Source organism: Pomacea canaliculata, linkage group LG2 (assembly GCF_003073045.1).
Source record: "Pomacea canaliculata isolate SZHN2017 linkage group LG2, ASM307304v1, whole genome shotgun sequence".
In the NCBI taxonomy this organism is placed as follows: domain Eukaryota; kingdom Metazoa; phylum Mollusca; class Gastropoda; order Architaenioglossa; family Ampullariidae; genus Pomacea; species Pomacea canaliculata.
In genome coordinates, this window is record NC_037591.1 from 29,057,083 (window position 1) to 29,084,550 (window position 27,468).

The 27,468-nt window shown below is 41.4% G+C and overlaps 1 protein-coding gene across 1 annotated transcript in view; it reads left to right on the plus strand.

Annotated features, from left to right (window-relative positions):
* Window positions 1-27,468, plus strand: part of LOC112557033 (metabotropic glutamate receptor 2-like) — a 125,549-nt gene that overhangs the window by 87,856 nt on the left and 10,225 nt on the right. Inside the window, exons 5-13 of the mRNA XM_025226599.1 lie at window positions 8,461-8,605; window positions 8,862-9,004; window positions 11,010-11,180; window positions 11,608-11,724; window positions 13,260-13,365; window positions 14,747-14,886; window positions 19,377-19,537; window positions 20,096-20,842; window positions 24,419-24,672. Of these exons, the coding sequence (XP_025082384.1) occupies window positions 8,461-8,605; window positions 8,862-9,004; window positions 11,010-11,180; window positions 11,608-11,724; window positions 13,260-13,365; window positions 14,747-14,886; window positions 19,377-19,537; window positions 20,096-20,842; window positions 24,419-24,672 (1,984 nt within the window). The remainder of the gene's footprint in view (window positions 1-8,460; window positions 8,606-8,861; window positions 9,005-11,009; window positions 11,181-11,607; window positions 11,725-13,259; window positions 13,366-14,746; window positions 14,887-19,376; window positions 19,538-20,095; window positions 20,843-24,418; window positions 24,673-27,468) is intronic.

Here is a 27,468-nt window from a genome sequence, read left to right on the forward strand (position 1 = left end):
CGCAAATTTTATATATCTGAAAATAAAACTAGTTTTCCTTTCATGATGCAAAAAAGCATTCTCACCTGCTTGTCGGAAAGGGAGGTAACAACCATCGTTTCCGTTATGTCACTCACGCATGGTGTTTGTATGCCTGCGCATTGAGACCAGATGGATGCTTTTCACTCGGTTGTTTGTAAATACTACCTTGAACTAAGATCGAGTTTAATAGTTTTGTAGATCTTTAATGACTATATTTTATGTGACCTAACTTTTAAAGATATTGTGAGATTGATTACAAAGCACACAAAATTTGAGATTATAATTATACCCCTGAAGACATCGTTTCAGTTGCAATCATTTTAATTAAAATTGTTCATTCTAGCAAGAAAATATCCTCGTATCTAACTAAAATCGTTTTTTGTGGCGTGACCCTGTGACCTCTGTCATATGATGGGAGCAGAGAGCAAACAAACAGCCAGCATGGAAATGGCTACAGAGACTTACGGCTCCCAACTGTCAACAAAAATGTGTAGAGAGATTTACTGCTCATATTGTCAACAAAAATTCGTGGAGGGCTGAAAATACACTCTCGCAGATTATAACTACAAAACTTGCCGAAAGAATGAGAAAATAATAAAAAAAAACATTGTCCGGAAACAAACGGTAAAGCTTGAAAGAAGAGCAAGTAAAATGAGTCCAAAACCATGGTGATGATATGGTGAAAGCAAACTTACTGACCATAGCAAGCAGTTAACTTTGCATTGTGGAGCAGAACACAGTATTAACAAAGAATTACAGTGAAAGATACAGAAAACAAGGCGATCAAGGCGGAGAACACACTGTTCACAAACATTCTGTAGATAAAGGCGATTTCTTTCTCTCACTCTCTCTATCTCTTTCTTTCACACAAACACACACACACACACACACACACACACACACACACACACACACTTTTACACTGCAAAAGTTTTATAGGTAAATTAAAAAAGAATGTAGCAATTTGATCTCCGTTATTTCTTCTCGTGTTTATTTTTTTCTCTAGGTTTTAACAACGGTGTATAAGAGAATTTCAACATGCGTCTAAGGAAATAAAATATGGGATGGGTTTTGACAAGTTGTATCATTTATGTACAGGGTATCAATCATTGGCTGAAAAAGTATATAATTTCTCTTTTTTAATTTGTGGGCTTGAAAACCTCTGGGAAAGAAAATGAAGTGCCTGACCTATGCTTACAGAGAAATATGATACTACAGTGATGCTATTCAGTATTGTGTGGCACATTATAGTTTTTAATTTGCAATAAAGTAGAAATCAGTTCCTAAATGTAAATTCTTGAAAACGAGAGCAGCTTTATTTTGTTTCTACGGACCATCGATACATTAGTAACTACTGTTATACTTATTGCCGTATATAGCGCAACACATGAAACATGTTTTGTAATCTCACGAAGCATACATTTGAAATGTTTAGCAAATGAAACTCGATCCTGATTACTTTTCCTCTTTTTTTGTTTATAATTAACATCACAGTTATATGTTGTTAAATCTGCTTTTGACACCCATTGTGAGCACTATTTACGGTGTATTGTGGTGTCTCAGTCTCTTTCTACCCGTTCTCTTCGACAAGTGTGAAATTGTTCCAGGGAATATCCTTTAAAATAAATACAGCTTTGACCCTAATTTGCAGCAAGATTATAGATCGACATTATTTCTTTGATAATGTTGCAAACATCGCAGACAAATCTGTACTCCCGATGACCTCTTCGCATTCTGCGCTGCTAACAGCCTCCCTCCCCTGCCGCAGTCTGCTTAGTTATCTGGTCAATTAACCGAAATTACTCTCATCAAAGCTGCCAACGATTTCCTCTCGGCTGCAGACAGACAACGAGATTACCCACATTACGATACTCGATTCTCTCCTCTACCCGCCATCCTCTGCTCACCCCTTCCTCTACTTACTGGACATTGCGGAGCTTTCGTCTTCGATTGTCATTCAACTGATTTCTCGCTCCTTCATTCCAGGCTTGTTCTAGTCCTGACTGAAGCCTCCCTTATTGTTGGACATACAGTTGTTTCTGGATATACAGCAATCTGTAACACATAGATGCTCTACAATACTTCCTTCCTGATGACCTGTTGCTTGGTAGTGTTTATGTCATCTTCTGTCTTCCTCTAAATGTTTTGATAAACGGTTAAACAAAGAGCAAATCTTACCTCCCTTGTAGTCGTGGCTTAGATGCAGAGGCAATCTTTATATTGCGGAGTTAGCTGTGAATAAAAAAAAATACAAGCTAAACTATATCTGACACTACCATGTGATACACTATACACTACACTCATTTTCCGTGCCAGCAGTGCCTAGACATGATTAACCTTTAAAGGCAACAGATAAATATTAATATTGCTGCTCTGCTGTCAGAAAACTGCTTGGTTTTAGTTTACTCCTCCTTGGACAATCTACAATATCATTCTCGACAAAATTAAAACGGAATACTTTTGAACAAGAGCAACAGGGAACCTCTTTCAGTCGAACTTTTCTTGGCAAAAAAACAACAAAAAAAAAAGAATATGTAACCAACAAACAAATACACACCGCCTATTTTGAGTCTCCATGTTGTATAATGGAGTGAAATAGCGCAGAACACAAGCAACCTGTTTTTCGTACGAAGCAAGTGCACCAGAAATGAAAAAAGTCTTTCTTTCTTTCTTTCTTTCTTTCTTTCTTTCTTTCTTTCTTTCTTTCTTTCTTTCTTTCTTTCTTTCTTTCTTTCTCTTGTTCTTTGGCGGTTATAAATGGAATCGGGCCGCTAATGCATCCCAGTGAGAATTCGAGGGATTATCTTCTTTCTCCGTGTTAATGAGGTAGCGGCTTTAGTCACAGATCTGTAAAGATGGATGGCAGTCACGCCTGGACGGTCTTCACCAGCCATTGATTGGCCCACGTCCTGTTGCTGCTGATTCGCATCTCGAGGGAACCACCCAAGGCTTACGTCCACGTCACAACCCGAGAAGTCCACAGTGTTTGTTTCCTCAAAAAGAAAAAGATAATTTGTTTGGCTTTATGAAGTTCGAAGGACGGGATGGAGTCCTGCACGGGAAATATCCAAACTACTCTGAGAACGGCTACAACGGTTTTGTACTGAGTATTGTGTTTCCTTATTCGTCTTCGCAGTTAAATATAAACTGTTTTTCCCTGCACGTGCGCGATATTTATGCATTTTATTTTAGGAGGTGCCGAGTGCTTGTTAACCCTTGCCAGGCCAAAAACATTCATTCCAATAAAAGAATACAAACAGGAGAAACTTTTATTTTTTACGTTTACAGGGATCTCCCGATGCTTGCCATAAATATGTGTTGCATGGCTGTTTGCGTTTTACGTTTATGGCTGAAAAACAGGGGGCCATTTAAAAAATATTTTTAACATAAAAACAGCCTTCCGGTTTCCACACTGCATCGTGCCGAGGTCAGTGAAAAATGCGTTGAACACGTCACAGCTGACGTCCACCATTGTGACCTCCCTTTGACCTATCGCCTCGGCCTCCGGTTCTCATAGTACGGAGCTGTTTGCTTTCTTCGGGAAAGAAATCAGAAAAAGCCCGTGAAATACGGGCAGCGACTGTCAGGGCGACATTAATATTTGGACCGACATGATTCAAGACGATCAACGTTGGACTTGGCGATAAACCATTCCAAAAGCATCATTTTACCTGGGACGAACTATTGCGGGGGATTCGACTGTTGACTCAACCTCACCTCATTTGCTCCTCTAGACTTCATTACGGCCGCACTGGACTGTCCATCACCATGGCACGCTCCCAATTTGTTCACCGAGTGCTCGCCCGACCACGTCTGACGTTCATTATATCTCGCTCTTCCAGCTTGCCGAGGCTTTACTGCCTGGACTGGCTTCGTCAGCATCGTGATCCGAATAACACTGGTGTGAGGATGCTTCCAACCCCCTCAATATGAAAAAAAAAAAAAAAAAAAATTCAGGGTCTCTAGAGGTCTAGTGGGGTGCACTTTGTTCCTAATGACTCGGTAAAAGTGCAAGATACTATTTCCACAAATATGGTGGAATCTCTTGTCTTCCGCTCTCGAGACACGCGCGTTCAAACGTTATCATTCACAGAAAGAAGTCAACAAGACAGATGTCAAGAATTTGACCTCTTTGTGTATTTCGAGAACAGAAACAAAAGAGAAGTTGTACGAGTTCTCGTCTTTAACAGGGACGCTCGGTTTTGGAAGTCTGATCATGACAACAACTCTATAAACTGTCACATTTGTTTTTATCTTTTGTATCAACCATATGATGAATTCCCAAGAGCCTCTTATAAGATGGTGGATGATCAGTCTAAGACGATGAAGCCGTACTTCGTGTCAACTGGAACATGCGAGGACATCTGCGAGAGACATGGACTAGCAGCTGCCACAAAGAAAAGTGCTTGTAAAATTACTCTGATTTTTACATGTGAATGATTCGATATTCTGCTCCCTTCTAAGCAGCTAATAACAGCTGTTGACAAAACAAATACAAGCTAACGATGCTGGTGAAAATTGTGGCAAAGTGGTTTTCCTCTTGACTTCAATGGGTATGGACCTGGGCCTGCTGAGGTCAGCCTGTCCTTTCACAACGAGGCTTTATCTTCAAGAGACAGGCTCACAGACGGCGGGCCTCGTGCGGCTCATGAAGATTTGCGGCTAGACATGGCGCCAGCTTTAAGAAAAAGTTTTCTTGTCTCTGCATCAAATATACTTGGGGTCCATCGACTTGTGATATCGCGACACAACATTGTGCCAGTCCTCTGAACAACAGGCCAGAGCATCATCATGTCCCGGTCTCCACGGGCATGAAGCCATCCAGTCAAAACAGAACTCGCAGTTTCCTCACACTGTTTGCAAACACGAAAAATGTGGATAAATAGAAGACAGAGATCAGGATAAGAGGGACAGAGAAAAAAAGCAGAGAGGTTGAACGATGGAGAAAGAGAGAGAGAGAGAGAGAGTGAGGAATGGAGAAAGAGAGGAAGTAAAGAAAGAGATCTAGGGACAGAGAAAAAGAAAGTGAAAAGATTGATGGAAAGAGTAAGAGATAGAGAGAGGTAACACGTAGATATAAAAATGTCAGTCGAAACAAATCTTGAAATACCAGATGTGCGTTGGTGCTGCAGCTTGAGTAATCAAAATAATGGCTACAGTTGAAGTATATTGGTCAGACACCCGACACTTTAGTGTTTTGGTGTCAGTCATCTCAGTTTCGTCTGCCTTTTGTCATCAGATAGGTTTGCTTACAAGTCTGGTCTGCTTGGAACTGTTGAAATAACTGATCGATCAGTGTTACAAACTCACGTGTTTATAGGAAATATTTCGCAAATGCGAAGTTGTCTTTTAGACACACTACTACTACTACCAGCATACGAAGGATGGAAGGATATATAACATTCTAAAAACTAATAAAAGACAAATACAGAAGACCAAGAGGAATCGTGGCTGCGTTGCATTGACGGTCTTAACTTGAGTTTTAACTACTAAGAAAATTGTCCTAGCCTAAGACGGCGAAAAATTGCCTTGCATGGTCAATCTTAACTCCTTAAACAAACGATTTCTTTCTCAAAATTTAAGACAGCTTCCCTCCTGGCCTAATGTGTTGATTAGCCTGAGAGGAGCGGCTTACGCATGCGCACACGACAGTTTCCTGAGTAACAATGGCGCCTGGTGCTGTTGTTTACCGCTTTGCTCTGCGTCGGCGATTGAGAAGAGACAGGATCTTCAGGGATCGATCAAATCCATTGGAAATGTATGATTCGATTAACATTAACAATTCACTGTCGCTACATTTGGCCATCTCTCCTTCTTCATTTCAGCCATTGTGTGAACGTGAATTTTGTGGTTTGCAAGGCAACAACGACATTGAGCAGTTTTCATTATTTAAATATAATTGTGGTTGCTAAAGAAAAACAAAAACAATCCTTGGAAAAATTTATTTCTAGCCCTGATATTGACCTGGCTGGGATGTAGGGGATGAGAGGTTCAGAGAAGTAGCCAAGAAAGGAGCCTGCAAAGGAATTAAAACACAGGACATGCAACTTGTAATGAATTCGCGTACGGGTTGAAATTAATATCGAGAAGGCGATCAGCTGTGATAGCTTTGATTTCTTCAACTATATTGATTTTATTTCTTTGTCTTCTTCTCTCATTCTTAATTCTTATTCTCTTCTGTTTTTAAACATGAAAGGCTGGTTTATGCTGTTCCTTCTATTTTCCTGTGCAAACAATGTTTTCTTCTCACCTGTTCTCATTGTGATTTAAACCCTCTCTCTCTCTGGTAAAACAAAAATAAAGGTCTGACGTCAAGGAAACCTTTTATGCCATTAACTTCTGTGACATGGAAGTGGGCGTGGATTACTGTTTCTGCTGCAGGGCGGCTGTTGAGCTTTGACAATGGCCGTGTGAGAGTATGGTGATCTCTTTTAACTGAATGACCTTTCTGAAAGATTGTTTGCTCATTTTTTCGATCCCCAACAATCATATCAAGTAAAGGAATAATAATAATAATAATAATAATAATAATAATAATAATAATAATAATAATAATAACAATCATCATCATCTGCTTCCTTTCGCGTACTAAAACATCCATACCTACAAAATATGTAAAGGAATTTTCTGATGGAAATCTTGACCTGTTCAGTTTGTTTTTTAACGACCACCCTATCGAGAGAAAGAAAGAAACAAACAACTGGCTCAATATGAAAAAGCACACCAACATTAGGCAGCTATTACAGTTTTAGGTGAGAAGCGCGCAAACAATTTTTGAGGGCAATTAGCTCGAGCTCACCGCCGGCGGAACTGCGATGGAGGAGGGGGAGAAATGAAGGCGCTTGGAGTGGTCTGGCCCCGGGGCAATACCTGATGTGGCCTTTCGGGCCCCGTGAAGCTGGCGAGGGGGATGGCTATTTTGACAGCGCAGCCCTGATGATGGACCGCAGCTCGTGCACGGCGATTCATTAGAGGGATGTCTGTCCAGCTTGGCTGAAGTTATTGCGCAGCCTTGCAGAGAGGCCAGCAGCCTCCCGCATCCACACTATCATTTGTCTTGGGGCTCGTGCGCATGCTCACACCGATGTTGCCGACCCGGAAATCGGCGGCTTGACTCGTTTTTTGACACTTTGACCCTTTTTGTTGTTACTCTCGATCTACTTGTCTGACTAAAGGAGCTTTTTCGATTTGGAAAACAAAGAGGAATATTTGCTGAGAAAAGACGAATTTGGAAGCAAAGTGATGTACCTTGTATACTGTTTGTGTTTATGCGTGTATGTGGAAGGAGTCATTGTACACATATTGCGAGATGGGGCGAGTGCAAGTGATATTTGTCAAGTGGCGGCCATCATCACATTTCTCCTCCAATCACTTGGAAAATATATCAATTCTCTTTCTTATTAACACGAGTAACTAGTTGTATTATTATTATTATTATTATTATTATTATTATTATTATTATTATTATTATTATTATTATTATTTCGCTGAAAGTGCTCTCAGCGCTATAAAAAGTCATGTAAGACAATAAGAATAATAACTAGTGATAAAAGGGACAGAACACGTTGAAGTAAGATTGTCCTTATTGTAAGACATCGGTGGCAAAGTTGTCAGATGTTGAAGCAGAATACAATTCTATTGAGAAAAGCTCAGATGTGATTGAACATAATAGTGACAGTTACCGAGCAGTTTGCTATTGTCAAACCAGCGACTTCAATCTCCTCTACATATTTTACAAGCTGTTGTGCCAGCTGTGGTGGTCTCCTCTTGTAGCTGTCTGGTGCAAGTAGACTCATGGGCACCGTGTAGCATCATGTCTCACTCCATGGTTCTGCTATGGCAAGGCAGAAGATCCGCAAGTGTAATAGGAACAAATCTTTAAACAATAATACTCAAGTCTGGAAAGGGAGAATCGTCTTGACTCCAGGGAAATTACCGCCATTTTCTATTTCTGGCAGCGCCGTCTGATGGTCAGAGATCATTACCCTCGGAATTTTCACGATCACAAAAGCAGCTGGAGATTTCTCTCGATACTATTTCACCACAATGGTACGAAAGTAAAAGAAAAAAAATCGTTTGGGGACTCGTTTGATTAGAATGTATTGTTGGCAGACGGTGTGATTAAGATTTGGATATGAAACTAGTATGCACGTATTGTTTCTTTTGTTGTGAATTAATTATCTTACCTTTTCTTCCAGAAGAATAAAAAATTTTGTAGTGGTTCTCGACAATCCAAAATTTACAAAATTTAAGACTAAAATCTTGGTCTTACGATTATTTTGTGGTGTATTCTGGATGCGTGTATTTGTTGGATACATACAGCATGTCTACTCATGTATGAATGCACTCACACCCACTCTCTCTCTCACACACACACACACTCACACACACACATGAGGAACACAATTTTATTAACGTCTGACGATACAATCATTTCAGGGCTTCAATGAAGTGGAAAAGCTGCTGAAAGAGAAGGACATCTGTCTCGCTACAACCGAAAAGTTGCTCAAAGACTCTGGACAGGCTACAGACCACGGATATGACGTCATTGTCGATCGACTTGTGAAGAAAACTCACGCACGAGGTAATGTTGTACAGACACCTGCAAGGTACACTACTTAACATTCGTAGTTTAGAATATACCATCGTAAGGGGCAGATGTCCAGACTCTTTTGTCCTTACGTTTCAGATGTTTGTAGGGTAACCCTAGTTTAATGTAGCTGAAATTATCTCATTCGTGTCCTGTTAGGACTACTTTTGCTAATAATGACAATGATGACGACGATAACAATAATAATAATAATATCTAGAATAACCTCTGTTATTTTCTCGTTGGCCAGGGGTCATCATCTTTGCGTCAGATCAAGAAGTTGGGGAGCTGATGAAGGCTGTAAGAAGGAAGCGTGTCACTGGAAGGTTTGCCTGGATCGGCAGTGATGGCTGGGGGGCCCGGGGACTGGCCTTCAAGGACAACGAGGAAGAGGTGCGCGTGTGTACTTGCATGAATGTGTACGGGCGTGTGGACAGCGTGTGGGGTGATGTGTGCACGAAGTAAAAATGGGTGACAAGTTGGGATGGAGGAAACAAGGCAAGATGAGATCTGAATGGCGGGCGATCTGATTCTCACTGCAATGATGACAAGAGAGTTTTTTTACGTGCACCCTACCGCAACCACCCGTCCTCCCCTCCCTCCTCCACCAGAGAAAAGTAACAGGAGGAGGAGTTCCAGGTCGTTACCGAGTTCAACGCCCGTTACAGATGGCTACCCCGCGCAACTCCTCTCAGATGCGCGCGCATCAAACGTTATTGATGAGCGCGAGGCAGACGGGGCGAGTTCGTCATGCTGGCCCCTGTGACGCAGACCCCGGCCATACGTCACGGGGGTCTTATATTAGTTCTGCTCTGTCCTGCGCCCAGCTGATTGTCCCGTCACGTGCAGGGAGCTCGGCTTGTTTACTCTTAAACCCTAAAATAGCAGGAAGACCAATATGGCTGGGTAGCTTGGGGTGGGTGAGTTTAGGTCATGGAGTTTTAGGTAGACGGCAGGTTGCGTGCTTTTGAGTGTGCGAAAGTATTTTGTGTGTGTGTGTGAGAGAGTGTAATTAATCTGATGAATTTTGAAATCTTGTACTCGTACCCGACAAATCACCCAAATTTCCAAAGGTGACCATAACTTGTCTTCTTAGACCTCGCAATAAGTATAATTCCACCCCATAGACCTCCCCATACTTTAACTATTAAAATTGACAAAGAAAGATGCACATGAGCTACTCATTTCACCTGTTTACATTGTGGTATTGGCTACATGATTCTAGACCTTCTCTGACCCATTCAGTCGCCCGTCGTCTACCCTAGAGGTTGTAAACACTTCTGTAAGAAACCTATAAAAGAAAATGCAGTGAAACTACGCATGCTTTGTCAAAACGCTTCATCCTCTCCTGTTGCCATGTCTCTGACCATAAAGACAGCAGGTTTCCGAGAAATATGATGCGTGATAGGACTTAGACGGGCTTAAGGAAGAACACGACGCTGATTGGTCCGCTCAGCCGCACGTGAAATATCGCGAGAATACAGCTGACTCCCGGGATTCTTCTTGCGCAAAGACGGCGTCACTGTCTGGCGATCCGCAGAGTTCGTGCGAGCGGTTCATTTGTCATAATCGTCGTTTTCCTCGCCAGTGCGCCATCAGATACTTGAAAGAATAATAGAGATTTCCATGACCTTTCACCCCAATCTTCCCATAGAAGATTCCGTGGTCGTTTCTTCCAGCAAACGGCGCCCGACTAACGGCCTTCACATTGTAAACTGTTTGTCAGGTTTCTGGGAAAATGGCGCGAAGCAGACAAAACAGTCGCATTTTCTTTTACCGCCAGTATGTTGCCAGTCTTATTGCCTTAAATTTTCTATATTCTTTTGGTTTGTTTTGATTCTTGCTTTCTTTCTTTTTTGTTTTCTTTCAGTCTGTCTTTCTCTATGTTCCGTTTTGCATTTGGTCATCTACTCCTCTTAGAATTCCTCACTCTGTACTTTCTTATCTCCAGTATCACTGTTCTCTTCTCTTCTTGCTTTTTTAAAATTTCTGTTAGATTTTTAGAGTTTTATCTAGTACAGTGCTAGTATGGCAATTTATTTTTCTAAGTTTTTTGTTTCTCTGCCATGTGTCATTAAATTTATTTTTTTTATTTATTTCATTGTTTTATGTTTCTCCTTCCCACCTTTTATTGTAATCCTTTCAACACGTTATGTCCCACCATAAACTCCGCAAATAATGACAACAGTTTTTCAAACTGCTGAATGTTAATAAATACCAGGTTAACAGAGATGGAATGTCTGGAGACTGTTGGTGGGCAAGCTCACCATGTCATTCTCTCCCTTTGCTATCTGTGCCTTCCCCTATCCCATAATATCCATACACATGTGGCATAAATACTCATTCGTTTATTTACTAACACCCACAGACATACACATATTTGTTCGCTTTTTTTAAGGTGGAAGGCGCCATAACGGTTCAGCCACTGGCTGAAGAAGTCCGAGGATTCAGGGACTACTTTTTCAGCCTGCGACCTGCGACAAACACCCGCAACCCGTGGTGGGTGGAGTACTGGGAACAATTCTTCAGCTGCAAGTACCCAGGCAGCACCGTCACCCCATTCAATCGGGTCAGTCCGTCTGAACACTGACCAGTGTTCACAACTGTCCTGCTTCTTTGCGGTTCACTTTCGGTCAAACTTTCCAAGCAACACCTCATTCAAACCTGAAGACAATTTTGAGAATAATGCTCACAACCCTGAGGGGATTAGTCAAGCTCTGCGTTCAATTTCCACATTTTCTAAAATTGCTTCTTTCATTAAAATGAGCATACCCACTTAATTTTCCCTTTTAAAATTACAAAAAAATGCAAATGTTTTTAATATTTCCTTGGAATATTTCTATAACACTGAAGAATTTACATCAGCGGAATGTGTCTAATTATCTCGGAAAGAATGTTTTCTCAAATTAAACCGCTGACCAAAGTTTCAATACAGGAGACCGAGATTGGATTGAACATGGTGTTGGGATTTGACAAAGTATTTCATTCCTTCACAGGATTATTCCAGAGTGTGCACAGGGGAGGAGCAGATATCCGACGACAACGGATTTGAGATGGAGGCTCAGCTGCAGTTTGTCAGCGACAGTGTCATGGCATTTGCACACGCCTTTAAGGTACACGACACTAGGTACAGCTCACCGGATGTTGTGTGTGTGATGTTAGGGTATACACCATTGTCGTCGTCATCCTCAAAAGTATATTCATCCTGTTTTTTTAGCAGCAACACTATTGTTACAATAAGTTAATGTCAAAATAGGTATGACAGGCAAATGGCAGGCAAATGGCAGGCAATGGAAGGCAAGTGGCAGGCAAATGGCAGGCAAATGGCAGGCAAGTGGCAGGCAAATGGCAGGCAAATGGCAGACAAATGGCAGGCTTGTCATAGTGGCAAAGACCAAGCAGACTCACAAAGATGGTGATTATAATATTACTCCTGGACTGCGAGTCTGATAAAGTGTCACCGTTGGGAAACAACGATGTAGTCGCTGATGTCGTGCTCAAGGCGATTTGTTTCGTAGAGATTATGACTGTCATAGTGTTGTCTGACTTCATGTCCCTTGCTGATGTTTGTCAGACTTGTTCCGACCCTGAGAGTTGTCCCGCTTAACTTTCTGTCAACTCTGCTTTCAGGCAAATATTTACATGATATCACCACTTTTTTTATTCCATTTGTTTGAACTTTGATTGAAACTGCAAAACATGTTGTTTTCAAAAATTGTCGCTCAGTCGGTTGCCATCAAAACGATCCAAAAATGGCGCCCAATTTTAAAAGCTTAGAACTTATTTTTTTAACAGCTGATTGAGTTCTGATTAACTGAAAGAAATATCGAGATTTCTATACCAGGGGATAAATAGAAATATCTCATTTGTTATAATTTGTTTTGGAAAACAGTATGTTTAAATTTAAAATTACTTTCAACCATGTACCTCACTAAACCAGTAATTATTATAAATTAACCAGAAATCAAAAGTGTTTAAGAGGATTCCACCAAATTTTAGTTCTGTATCACGTCAACAACCCACAGTAAAACAAGATTTTGAGAAAGCATGCAGCTCCTTAATCAGGGAAATCGATTCTTTCATTATAATCACAAACTGCACAAGAAACTGAGTCCTGAAACTGAAGAGGTTTTGGGGCAGCGTGACCCTATCTCAGAATCATGTCGAGTCTCTGTCTGTTAGAGCCATGCCTGCCTGACAAGCTCAGCAACACCATCATGGTGTACGAGCACAGCCACACCACACCTTGTCTGTCAGTCTTGTCCGGTGTGTGACTGTCATCAAGCTACACTCATCTAGTCATCATTCAAACGGCCTCAGTGAGGTCTCAGTGTCTTTATGAAAGATGAAATGTTGAAGTTGTAGCCTGCGTACCAGCTCTGGCTTTATTTCGTTTTGTCTGTGATGCCTCTGTTTGTTTGTTTGTTTGTTTATTTATTTGTTTGTTTGTTTGCTGTTACTGCTCTACTTAATCTTGCATCCTTTAGGAGAAATTGTGGGTTCACTTTTGAAATACAAGTCTTAGAGACTTTATCCTTCAATATTTCTTATAGCTAGCATCTGCTGGTGGATAATGGAACTGTTGTCCATAAATATGAAGGTGAAGAATATTGAAACTGTTTGTCATGCGTATCCTGTGCCATTGCAGGACATGCACCACTACTACTGCGGCGGGAAGCTGGGAGTCTGTACAGCCATGACGAAATTTAATGGCGACCTTCTCAAGCAGTACCTGCTGAAAGTCAAATTCACAGGTAGGACAACTAGTGTAGGTGAACTTTTCTGTGATTGCATGTCTGTGTGTGTGTGCGCGTGCGCGGACGTGATGTGTAGTATTTGTCTCATTAATCAGCCCTCTAGTACAGTTCACCATCCAACCAAAAAGCAAGGCGCAGCTCTCGGAGAAAAAATTTAAATTATTATTTTCCAGAAATAGACACGTGCAAGAGACTGAAAATAAAAATGTATAACTTGTAGTGCCAGGGACATCATCAAGTGGTGGAGAGTGTGCAGACACGTAGACTGACAAGGTGGACAGACTAGGAAATTCACAAAGCGTGTCGTGCCGTCAGCGCCGCCTGACAGATGAATGAGCGCAGTCAAACGCTTCATTGCCCGCGCATGCGCCACGTGAAACGTGTTCTTTACATGTCAGAAAAAGCGGATCTTCGTCATTAAATGCCATCCACATTGTTAACTTGGAGGATTGTAGTTTGGTAAATTGTGATGATGATGATGATGAGGATGATGATGAGGATGAGGATGAGGATGAGGATTGTCTACGAAAACTCTCTCGATATTGTCAAATCCTGAGAGACAGAGCTTGCTCTCTAATATCAGTGCTATCAACAGACACATGGGAAATCTCGCCGAGCACCGACTGACTCCATGACCATGATTTCGCTGTTACTGTGGCGAAACATATTAAACCAAACCTTGACAATTCCCTCCGTCACTTTTCCATGGTAAGCAGCAAACATTTCCCATAAATCTTTGCTCTGCACGAGTTGTCCCCCCGTAACGGTCACACGAAGGTTGAGGATGTGCGGCAAGGGACACAACACGATGAAGAGTTACGGCTCTCAATCTCCTTGCAACGGAAGCAGGAAAGGGTGCACCGAAACTCGTGTCAGCAGAGTGGCGGAGAAAAAAATAGTTACGTATCGTAATGTTCTTGTGCAGTTAAACACCAGAGATGTCATCCACTGTATTGAATATTCTGCACTGGTTGACGAGTCAATGTTTATAGTTTAATATCTGTTTCGACGCGTATTGAAAATTCAAAGATTTTTGGAGAAATTGAAAATATGTGATAAAAATGTCGAGAGAAAAGAGGATGGAGGAGAAGGAATAAAAAGCTGATGCAGGTATAGGGATGCAAAAAAAAAACAAAAAAAATCTCTGGGAAGAATATAAAAACTCATTCATGGCTGATACCCATGAGCCAATACTTCTAGTCTGCAGTTAACTTGCATTTTTGTTGCTCCATATGTGCTGAGTGTAAGTACAATGTACAGGTATTGTTACATCAAAGAACTGTCTGCTGGATATTGATAGGTATGACTATGCGTGTGAATATATGTCAAGAATGTATGGTGACGTCACCTCTATTTTCTCGAAGTTTTCTATTGACAGGCTTGTCAGGTCAAGAATTCAGTTTTCTGCCCAACGGTGATGGTCCTTCTCGCTACCGGATCCTCAACTTCCGACGAACGAGCAGCGGGAGCTATGAATGGGCCACCATCGGCTACTACAAAAACGGACACATGGACCTCGTAAGTGGACCACGCCTCACACTAAATAGTTGCCTTTGTAATGATATATGAAATTCAAAACTTGAAGTCACAATTTTAGATGCATGCGTTTTGGGGACTAACTGGTTTGTCATATCATTTATTTTTTTTTTTGGGGGGAGGGTCTTCAGTCAGTTATAGTTAAATTAACCATGTCCTTCTTTCTTGTAATCTTTACCGTCAGCAAAATCACAACAAGAAAAGCGGACAACGCCATTGTGGAATAAGTACGTTCATGAATAGAAACAAGTCAAGAAAATGATATTTTTTTTATCTTTCTTCATCTTAGCACAGGAGGGAAAAAAATGTTCGAAATTGACCTTAAGCTTCAAGGAAGACTTTCGACGCGGTGTTAGCATCCGTTCTATTAACCGTAATCATTAACGTCTATTTTGAACTTTTCAGCTGGAAAATTTGAAATTTCCTTCATTAGCATATTTTACAGCGTCAGAAAATAAGCTGGAATGGCAAAATAAAAAAAAAATGTCAAGACACGGAAGCTTTGCAATTCAACAACAACAACAACAACAACAACAACAACAACAACACATCTTCAGCAGGCTTAAAATTGTTAGAACATTGAAAACATCTGATCGGAAATACCGAAACTGATAGATTTTCTTGCGGTCTTCACGTTTTCTTTTCAAGTAATGGCCTTTGATTAAACATCCTCAACTTCCCCGATTTCCTCAAATAAAGTCTCTATATGAATAGCATCACATCACTGGCAGTAACTAGCGTGGACTCACTCACCCTGCCCTTAAAACCAAAGCATGAAAATGCTGCAAAAATGTAAGGGCTGAATGGATGGGGCTAAATGCACTCCCGACTGTATGAACTTTTAAGCCTTTTCCATTAAAAGCTTTTACAAGGAGACAAATATAGTCAAATCTGAGACTGTGACAAGCTGTCAGAAAACTTTTTAGCTCTGCAAATGAGCCGCACCTAGGATTTACTGTAACCTAGTTTGTAGGCATCTTGTTTGCCTCTTCTTGTGACTGAAAGTTGAAATAATAATAAAAAAATACTGTTAATTTATACAGTGGATTTTCAGTGACTAAAGGCGAGATCTGTGCTTTTTTTTCCTTTCATGCATATTTGCACCTACACAGAAAGATGAAAAAGCACAGACCTTTAAGGTAGACATTAGATGCTCCTTCTTTGTCTCTGTCTCTCTCTATCTCACACAGACATATACATATGAAAGCAAGCCCTCAGTCGCACCCACGCACACACGTCGAGACAGAAAAGGAAACCGCAAAACACGAAAAGAGTCGACAACAGTCAGCCCTTTGACCTATCTCAAATACCATTTGATATATAATTAAGTAGTCAGGCTTTTTTTCTTGTTCAAATAAACTGAACAAGCACCACCAATGTAAATACAACATGCGAATCTTAGTTTACAGGCAGTACAGTGTCAAAGCAATCATAATCTAAACTCTAAAGTGTATGGAGGAGACAAGTATCTTGAGAATACCTTGATGACATACTCTGCAAGTGTTGTCGTGTCCTGACTATCAAAAAAAAAAGCTTCTGTCTTGGGGCATTCAGCAAAAGAATTTTTTTTATCCCCTTAACGACATTTTGGAGACCTGATAGCAGGTGTTAGAGAGTCTTTAGTGTCTGGCAATCACCATCAGGAGGAATGGAAATGACTGGAAGAGCATGAGGGGATGGGGAAATCCGAATTTGTATAAGGAATAGAAAAAAAAAGACACACAGGCTGCAACTAGCTTGCACGAGAAACGAACTGCGCACTATAATTTGTACAAAGTGCAAGGTAAAACTTTTGAAACTTCACTCAGTGATTGCAAAAGTTTCTTGTAATGGTCTTGCCTCTTGGAGCTCAGCTTAAGGTGCAAAAAACAAAAGTTATCAGAGAGCAAAACCAAACTTGAGGAGAAAGCAAAAGTTGATCCCTTCTCTGTGTGTCAGTATTAGTTTGTGTTGTTGATCAATTTTCGGTTTAAACGTTTTCAATCCTAGAAGTAGAGTCTCGACCGAAAGTTAAACAAATTTTGACGAAGTTATTAACCTATGCTATGACCATCCGCCAGGTGGCGTGTCGAGCTCAGCGGGTTCCGGTGTAAAGTCGTACGTAAAGCATCCTTTGTCGTAAAATATTCTTTGCTTCTCTACCATTCACCTGCAATATTTTGTCATTGACTGTGTCCTGCTGTAAGTTTTAACCATTCACATAACTCCGTTCTCTATTTGGCGATAAGCTTGGTTGTCTCTGCCGTTTAACATCCGCTCTCTGTTATTTATGTATTTATTTATTTCGCGTGTTTCGTTATGATAAGTATTTAGACATTGGCTGATTAAATTTCTGTAACAGTTTCATCACTGCTCCAAAACGCGCCAAGTTTTGACACTGACGAAGGATATGTGTCTTGCCTCTTGGTGTAAAGAAAATATGGCTTATTGTCCCTACAAAAAAGTGGCTCATCGTGCCTAGAGCACCAAATTGGAAAGTGGTTCAATCCTCTCCATCAATCCGCTTTTCATTGCCTGCTAAAACAAGGTCCGATCTGCTGAGAGTTCCTGGGGAGTTTCTAACAGGACCATGCGAGCCTCGAAGCAGAACCTTGTGTTCAGCAGTCATGCGTGCGACCCCGCAGGCTGAAGCTGTTCCTCAACTTGGTATCGATGCCTGCTTGTCCATTGTCTGAAGTGATGGAGAGGTTCAGGTGACACGAACAGATGTTGATGTCATACCAACTAACCGGCAGGAAAGGCCGTCGACCCAGTCTGGTCTGCATCCGAAGACCAAGGATCCGCATTTAGCTGTGTAGGCGGATCCAGACACATGCTGTCGTCTGACAGCCAAGGAAACTGCCGATGTAACAGAAAAACTTGGGGTCAGTGGCCTCATTACTCGACTTTCGTGGCAAAGAGGTAGGAAGCACAATCACTCTAGACCACAAGGACGGGCGCTTTGTGTTGGAGAAGCAAGAGAAGGAAGAAAATGACTCCTGATCCGGCTTCACATTCTAATCCACATTGATTTGCCTCAGCACCATAGAAGTGTAGAAGAACCACGCCAGCATCGAAGCAAGAGTGTAAAGTGTCCTGGAAACAACTTTAAGCAAGCGAAAATGCATGGAGGGAAAGTGATTGAGGTTTCTTTGAGGATGTGGTGCGAGCTTGTTATGTGGAACTTGAAGTTCAGTTGGTGCAAAACTAATATGATCCAGTAAGATGTGTTTGTTTGAGTATATTTCACAAAATTACACAAAATAACACGATACTACGTATGGAGCCAGTTCACCACAATTTTAGGTGTTGAACCTGTTGTTAGGACTATTTCCACTACTCAAAACCAGCGGAAGAACATCTTGGAAATCCTGTGCTATGTCACAGAATCGGCGAAAGCCAGAAAAACGTAGTAATTGTCAAAATATGCTCACAGTCATTTCTTTCTCGAAGTTTCTTTTCAAAACACACTCAAAAGAAATCCCAGTCATCTCATGGCCAATCCTTTTCACTGATCCAAAATACTAGCATTGAATGCTGTGCATAAATAGTCTGAAAGAGGCACAACATATAAACGTGAATAATCATAACATAAAACACAAAAGTATGTAAATTTTGCTCATGAAACATGGAGTACATTGCAGTTTTGGTAATAAAATTTCTAATAATGAAAGGTGTACACCAAGCTGTGACTATTATTTTACTTGCCAGCCTTCCAGATTGGAAATGGTCTCCCCAATCATACCTGCAATTGCTCTCTCAGTCTTACCCAAAATGGCTTCCCAGCTATACCAGAGATGGTTCTATCAGTCATAATGGAAATGGTTATCCCGGTCTCACCAAAAATTGTTCTCATAATCATAACGGAAATTGCAATTTCAATCAGACCGGAAATAGGACAGAAGAGGACGTTGCTTCATGCAATAGTCAGAAGCAAGGATATGGGGGAATATGTGAACTGTCATAGTCTGCAGACATCACAGTAGAGAGATGTGTAGCGATGATGTGGCTGCTGGCAGATGTTCAGGAGGCTGGTGAGAGAAGAGACAGCTGCATGTGTGGGTGGATGAGGGGGTAGGGGTAGCCTCGGTGCTTCCAGCGGCCATGTTCCCTCAGGAACTGTACATCAGAGTAAGTGAACGACATTAAGGCATTTTTTTAGAATGTTCTAGATGAGAAAGGCCATCGGTAGTGTTGGTTGGCACGAACAACAGACGTCTCCTGAGATAAACAGACATACATTGTGAGAAAACAATAAATCAACAGTAAAACACAGTAATGAGAATTTTCTAAATTTAACAGATAAATGTCACACAGACAAACAATAAAACGAACAAATAATGCATCGGCACAATATAAGAAGCGTATCAGTGTCAGTCTGTTGGACAACACATTAAAATAGGAGTCAACATCGATATTTTTCTTGAAAAATATTTTTGAGAAACGGATGCGGTTTTTCACTTGTTTGATCAACTATTTTTTGTATTTTTCAGAGCTCTCCTCCACAGTTCAAGGTGAACGAGACCCTGCATCCCGAGTCTGTCTGCAGCAAGCCCTGTGGACGGAGTCAGTACATGGTACCCTTCCCTGGAGACCCTTGCTGCTGGACCTGCAAAGACTGCACGCAGTACGAGTATCTCGTCAACAAGCTCAAGTGAGTCCTTCACCTCACATTCGGGTCCTGATGCTGGCAGGTCGTGCTGGTGCTGGTGCTGGTGTTGGTGCTGGTGCTGGTGTTGTTTATTTGCGATCACCCCTGCTACCAGACTATACGAATGATTACTGGGCTTTTACAAGCTCTTATATCAAGCCGTCCACGTGGTGCTACGTCCTCAGTCATCAATAATCATTTGAATCCAATCACCTGCATCCTACTAATTTGTTCTGTTACTTAATAATAATAATAATAATAATGTGATTTATATAGCTCATGATACTTTTATGAAGAAGCATGTTCTCAGCATGAACAGCATACGAAGGACGGAAGGATAAACAACAGTACTGATAAGTAATAAAAGACAAACATTCTATGGATTTTTGAGGATCTTTCTCCGTGTTTTGAACGTCTGCTTGGTTCCATTTCCAAAATTTTTTTCTGCAGTGTGAAGTGATATAAATTTCCTTACATTAACAGTAAATAAATAAAAAATATATAAAATAAATTAAGGTAGCCATAAGACAAAATGTTCAAACCAGTTTAATGTTTCATCAGATGCGAGGAATGCCCCATGGGCACCGTCCCCAGCTACAACATGACCGACTGCATCCCGATTCCACAGAAGTACCTGCACTACCGAGATGTCATCGCCCTGGCTGCCATGACCTTCGCCTCGCTGGGCATCATCACCACCTCCTTCGTCATCGTGGTCTTCCTTCGCTACATGGACACGCCCATCGTCAAGGCCTCGGGCCGCGAGTTGTGCTTCGTGCTGCTCTTCGGCATCTTCCTGTGCTACGCCATGACCTTTCTCATCGTCTCCAAGCCCAGCCTGTACACGTGCGGCGCGCAGATGATCGGCCTGGGACTGTGCTTCTCCATGTGCTACTCGGCCATCTTGACCAAGACAAACCGCATCGCTCGCATCTTCCGCGCCGGCAAGCGAACAACCAAAAGGCCAAAGTTCATCAGCCCGGAGTCGCAGCTTGTCATCTGCTTCTCGTTGGTGGGTGGCGAGCTCATCGTCAGCCTCGTCTGGCTTCTCATCTCTCCGCCGGCTGCCGTCCCCTTCTACGCAGACCGGGCGGACCACCAGCTGGTGTGTCAGGCGGCGGTGGGATTTTCCTACATGATCGGCTTCACCTACCCAATCCTGCTGGTCATCGTGTGCACCTTCTACGCCATCCTCACCCGCAAGATCCCCGAGGCTTTCAACGAGAGCAAACACATTGGCTTCACCATGTACACCACCTGCATCATCTGGGCGGCCTTCGTGGTTATCTACCTGAGTACTGCGCACAGGTGAGGCGCAAGGCTTGGGGTTCAAGTCTAGTCATGCAGTCTGATTGTTTTAATGATGCTTCTGCCTGGTTTTAACCGATCTCTTCAATGCTTTATCCTCGCTTTTCTGAGGTTTATTTTATGCATAACCATTGCACCTCCTAACTTTTTTTTTTTGCTTCCCCTTTCCTTTCTGCACTTGCAACTCGGTGTAGTATTTGCAGTCGTCTATGAAACTGGACCTGCGCTGTTTTCATTTGTCCATTATATAAAGACGGCCATTCAGATTTTGCCTCATTATTGTGGAAATGTAATACTTAGGCACGTGCATATCGTGTAAATGCGTGCGTCTGTGTGGCTGTCTTTCTACAATCCTGTGTCTAACTCTAACCCCTCAGATGTGTGTTTATATATTCCCCCTCTTTACAGGGATAAAGCGGATGAAATATCTCGTATTTTTAACACAAAAACTATCACTGAACTCTCGCAACTTTCTGTCTACTATAAAACTTCAGTTAATCGAGACAATCCCAATGAATGAGAGCGACAAAACAACAAATAAACAATCTGGATGACCGATAGCGATAATGTCACGTACAAAAAAAAAAAAAAAAAAAAAAAAAAATAGTACCCGATAGCTAACGAGATGATACTTAAAAGCGATTTAATATTTTTTACACTTTCAAACTTATTAGAAGCAAGCCTGATGAGGACGTCTTTGAGACTTTGAGACATCCATCTTTTTTTGCCGCTGTTGAAATCGTTTGAACCATCCTCACATGCAATAGATATCGTTAGTAAACTTTCAGACACCACTTCCTCCCAATGGATTAAAATAAAGAAAAAAAACTGGCTACAAAACTGCTTTTTACTGGCATTGCATTGTATTTACAACCGAGAAACAGAAAAAGAGAATGAGTCTGTCACTTTCTTTTATAGAACTGTTTACTTGTAATGGTGCTAGTAATTAAGACAGTGGCATCTTCGTCTGGTTTACTTTCTTGTCTGCGATTTGTTTTAATTATTTACAACTGTTTCTGCTATTTCTTGACCTTTTCTTTTAACGACATCCTCTCGCTTAGATATTTTAGGATTATTTCCAAAGCACGATGTCAACGAAAAGGCTTGACTGGAATTACACGCTCTTGTTTATCGAAAATTACTTTTTTTTTTTTATAGCAAAGCGCAGGTGAACTGATGGAACAGAAATTTCATCAGATGTCGTCAGTTTTCTCGAACAGCTTCCACGATTAAAATATATTTTATATTAGGATGAGTACAGAAGACATTTTCCTCTTCATTTATAAATTTGCGTCTCCATATTTCTTCCGCATGTCCAACGCCTCCGCATGTGAAGCTTTGATCTTGAAGTTCATTTAAAGTTAATTTTTGTTTGAACAAAAACATTTTTAGAAATATTTGTGGACGAAAACAATCACTTAAAACTAAAGTTTGAAATATTTCACAAATAAAACATCAAAAAATGCATCTTGCACTCCGCACCAGTTCAGTTTTTTTTTTTTTTTTTTGGTTTGTTTGTCAAAAAGCGTTTTTATCTTCCAAGATCTCGCTTTGATGTAGATTGAAAGCATCTCTATTTAAAATCAGCTTTTCTGTTTCTAGTTTATCTTCTTCGGAACAGGTAATTAACTTCGATTTGCACAAGTCCAAGCAGTCAGGCAATAATAAGCAGCCACTGACTTTACTGCACGGAGAAGAAAATTATTCTCTTGGACTCCCTGCTTGGGATCCAAATCCCAATATTAGCCTCGAGTCTCAGGCTGGTCTTCACTTACTTGTCCATGCCTCCAGTCTGCTGATGCACACCCACTTCAGTGCATTTGCTTGGTCTTGCACACCCTGCCATTGTCCTCCTGCTCTGTAAGACTAACATAAAGCATGATTCTTGCATGCTCGGGTCAACCGCCTACACCCTCGCCATTGCTCGCTCTTTGACATCTTTTTCTGTGCTCTTGGCAAAAGGTTTCACCCAGTCACACACAAGCCTTCCTTTCTCATAAATTCCCTTCTGGTGATTCTTTTCAGTGAAATGCATACATTCAGTTTATCGACGGGAAGAAATAAAACAGAAAAGGTCACTATGTGTTACCAAAAATATCGTTTAGGAACCTTTGTATCTACGAAGAATGCCTTCAATGTAAGAGTGATTTATCTGAAAGTGTGGACGTTGCCTGTGGCCTGAGCATCACCTCTTCTGACCTTCTTTGCCTCGCTGCCATCTTGAACCGCTCCACAGACGCCATTATTACATCAATCATATCAGTGTCACGTTCGATCCCCGCGGCAACAAATAACAAATTGACATTTCTTCTAATAATAAAAATAATACTACAGTGAACTTATTTATGTCTATCGAACAATTTTTTAGGACATTGTATTTGAGGAACATTGATTCCTCGTAACTGTTAGTATGAGTTAGAGAAGAAATGTTGAAAATAGAAGAATTGTATCTTTTAGAGTCTTAAAAGAAGAGAGCAAAATATGTTTGATAATACAGAGACAGAAAGAGAGTTAAGGTATACTAGAAGTACACGACTAGATACATATATTTATTTATTAATTTATGTTAATTCAAGTGGCATCTTCTTTATGCCTGGTGTTAACACTCCTACCTGTCACAACCATCAACACACCAGCTCACAATGTAGCTGGACTGAGCTGTGTCTCTAATTAACTGGAAGAATGCAATCAAGAACCAATGAAGACGAGGCAAATTATTTAATAAAATCATTTAACAAAGAAACAGGATACAGGTATGATAAACACATCTTGGGACTGCAAGACCGATTGCTGTGTCGTGAGGATGTTAGAGATAAGCTCTGACTAAGAGAACAAGGCCAATAGTACCACCATCCCAGTGACCAACTCTGTGATTAATGGTGTGACCATCTGAAGTCTTGCAGGAGCTGACAACATCCTAACGGCCAGTCGTGCAGCCCTGAAGCTTTCCGTCAGCATGTGATCGAAGCTTCCGGACTCTTCTAGTTGATTTTGTGGATGTTTTGCAGCTTCTTGTAATGTGTATCGGTTTCCTGCCACCTTCTTACAGCTTCTGTTAACAGTCTGATGTTCTGTAGAAGATAGTTCCTTCAACGACTGCATCAGTGTTGAAGTATTGCTGCGCTCGTAATTGGCTGTCTTCTGTCTTGATTACTCTTTGTGAAAGATTTATTATTGTCATGTCAAGCTCATTGTTTTCTAACATTGACTATGACATGTCAATATGACAAACCTATCTCTGTTATTACTCCTCTATAAGACGTCACTCTCATGGAGTATGAAACTACTCGGACCATACTTGTCATCTGTCATTAGATAACACACTGTCAACTAGATGATTCACCATTATAACAAGCATGTCAGATTAGCCTGTCACTGACTGACACACAATTAACCTCGACTTACAATTGACATACTGGCAAGCCAAGACAAATCCTAACATTGCCCAGACGCAGTTGTAAGACAGACGTGTATCACCATCATGACAGTCCAATGACAACATCACTGACACAACAGGTAGGTGGCACGTAGGCCGCCAGGTGGCGCTCCTAACGCAGACTTGTCTCTGTCTCGCAGCATGCAAATCCGCACGGCCACCGTGTGTTTCTCCATCTCGCTGTCGGCGACAGTGGCGCTCATCTGCATGTTCGCCCCCAAGATGTACGTCATCCTCCTGCGGCCCGAGCGGAACGTGCGTCAGTCCATGCTCAAGGCCACAGCTGCCAGCGCCACCTCCACCAGCCCCGGCGGCGGGGGCGGGGGTACCAGCAGCTGCAGTGGCGCCACCTACGTCAACGCCGCTAATAACTCCTCCATCAGGATTGACTCAGGTATGACGGGTAAGCTGGGATGCAAGTGTGTGTAGGCAAAGTGAGCTTTACAATATAATGTTGTGTGAGAGAGCAGAGGGTGGTCCAAGATGATTTTTATATCAGGGTGGGATCAGGGATGTGTGGGATAGCGTGTATGAATTATATTGAAGGGGGTGTGTGGGTAGGTGAAGGGTAACCTGAGGGTTAGTGCAGTCTACTGTGGCTGGTTGTCTTCCCTTGCCCAACAACAGCGGAAATGGGGAACTCTTTTTTTCAAGGAATAATACTGACGGCGGAAGTTTGGCTTTACAAGCCATGGATACGACGAAGCAGTTTTTTTTTCTACATCCTCTAGACCAGACCTGGGCAAGGGGCGGCCCGCGGGCCGCGTCCAGCCCGCCTGCTGGCTCGCCCGCCAGTATATATACTATATATACAGTATTGGGTAAAACTGAGTTAACTATATTAGTCCGGCCCTCTAAAACCATCCCAATTTTCATGAGGCCCCTTGGGAAAATTAATTGCCCACCCCTGCTCTAGACTATGATACACGTTACTTTTTATTTTCTATATTTATAAACGAAGACTTCAAAAATTGTATAATAATGTTAACGATCTCTATACTTTACAACCACCACGTTCCACCAATTTCTTTGACTTAATCGCACTGAAAACACCTACATCAGCTGCATTACAACATGAAAACACTTTCTTCGGTTTTCATACTAATTCCTCAGAGAAAAATTACATCCTGTTTACAGCATAAAACCTTTGTTTCCCACTGTGTTCCATTCTGCAAACTGACTAGAGAGATGTTCTTTAGTTGATCAGAAGTAGGGTGTCATTTTCCGACACGCAAATAAAAGGAAAACAAAGAAAGAAAAATACCAGAACACTATCGTATGGCTTCGCATGTGGTCACTGAAAGCTTTCAGCGAAGGAAAAAAAGTAGACAAGATAATGCTTTCACCCAATTGTCACCTAAAACTTCGCACTTACGATGCTTCTTTTTCAGCGAAAATGTGTCTGTTCTTACCGGTTTGAGTTCTCCAGCTCTCCTCATTCACAGAATTATTGTATCCGGTGTGTCGCCCGCGATTAGCTCAAGGCCCTGATGCATGATAACTGGTCCACAAGATGTCCAAGACTACACACAGTCCTTGATCTACAGAAACAATAATTCCAAGTTCTTAATAATTCTTAAGTTCTAAAGTTTTGTCCATTCACGAGGTCACGAGCTTTTGTCAAAATCTTGGACTTTTTTATTGGTCCATTTCAGGCGGAAAGATATTGTGAAGAGGTGCTGTCCTCTTACTTTGGTTGTCTTCTCTAGACCAAAATCTTTAAGTACAGACTTAGTGGCTTTTATCCTGCGTCATGCAGCTGGCAGCTGATTGCAGCTGTCGGACTTGTTTGTCCATACAGGATACCCTTAGTTTGAACGGGAAACCCTTTTCCCTACAGTAGTCGACTAGCGGGCAAAGTAAATATGATTCGTCTAAATGAATGAAGGAAGCAGCATGGAGTGAGGAGGAAAAAAGTAAAGAACCTCGATAAAAGTTCAGACGAAAGAAAGAAGCCATCGGATAGAAAAGGAGAGAAAATAACCCCTAAAAAATAAATAATTTGGAAGGGTATGGCTACGTTGCCTGAAGGAAAGCAAACAGGGCGTAATGAAAATTCTGGATGATGTAAGGTAGAATTTAATGAGACCAGTGCATCTCGAGCATTCTCTCGCTCCCTATCTCTCTCGTTTGTACTCACGCACACACGCAAGATCACACGCACACACATTGCCTCGTGCGAGGAAAAAGAGAGGAGATGGGGAGAAATGGAGCGGAAGAGTGTTGAAAAATTGTGAGGAAAGAAAAAGAAGAGTTATTTAAATTCTTATTTCCTTGTTCATAAACTTATTTATAACATATTTCCTTTCCTCTCATCGTTTACTTCGTGACCTCTTAGTACTGATGTGACATTAGAAAAATAAAATGTCTTTTCTTGCCGCCATTTCATCCATAGACCTTCATTTCGTGTCATGAAAGGATAATTCTTTTCACCCTGTTTTGATGTCGTATCTACCTATATATATATATAACTTATGGTGTAGTACATAAGGTAAGCTCTTATAAAGATAGCAGAGGTGTCGATGTATATGGTGAGGAGTGATAAAAACATGATAAAATCCACTCTTCTCGACCTTAAACCAAATTTAGCAGGAACATTCGTTTTAGCTGTGACTAATGTTCAGTAGGTGTGTGTTGTGTAGTCATATTTCTCTGTCCTAAGAAGTTAACTGTTCTAAACGAAAACAAACACTGAAAACAAATGGCAATGTTATATTTGCTGCACGTGACCACCGTAGACAGGATTTAAGACGGGGGTGTAGATGGGTGGGCGGGTGAGTGAAGGATGATGTTTTATACTAAACCAGCAAAACAGCGAGCCCTGTAAACAAGTCATGTCAGACGGCACTGATGTCGGGTGGAGATAGAGAGAAGGAGAGTGAGAGATAGGCAAGAAAATGGATAGGGAAGGTAATGGTGAGTCACGTGGTCATACGGTGTGCCGGTTATCTCCATCTTCAACAGAAGCTTTAATCTGTCAAATGTCAAGGTCCTCAAGAACACGTGTTTCACTGACGTCACGCATGTATAAGTCTGAATCAGTTGAAGCGAAATATCAACCACTGCAAACAAAATCAGATGAGAGCTGGAGAGTACCAATATATAAATATTTCAGTCTTATGTTTGATTGCTGGATTGTTGGATTTTATTTTATATTGTGTTTGTGTGTAGGCAGCAGAGATGGTGGAAT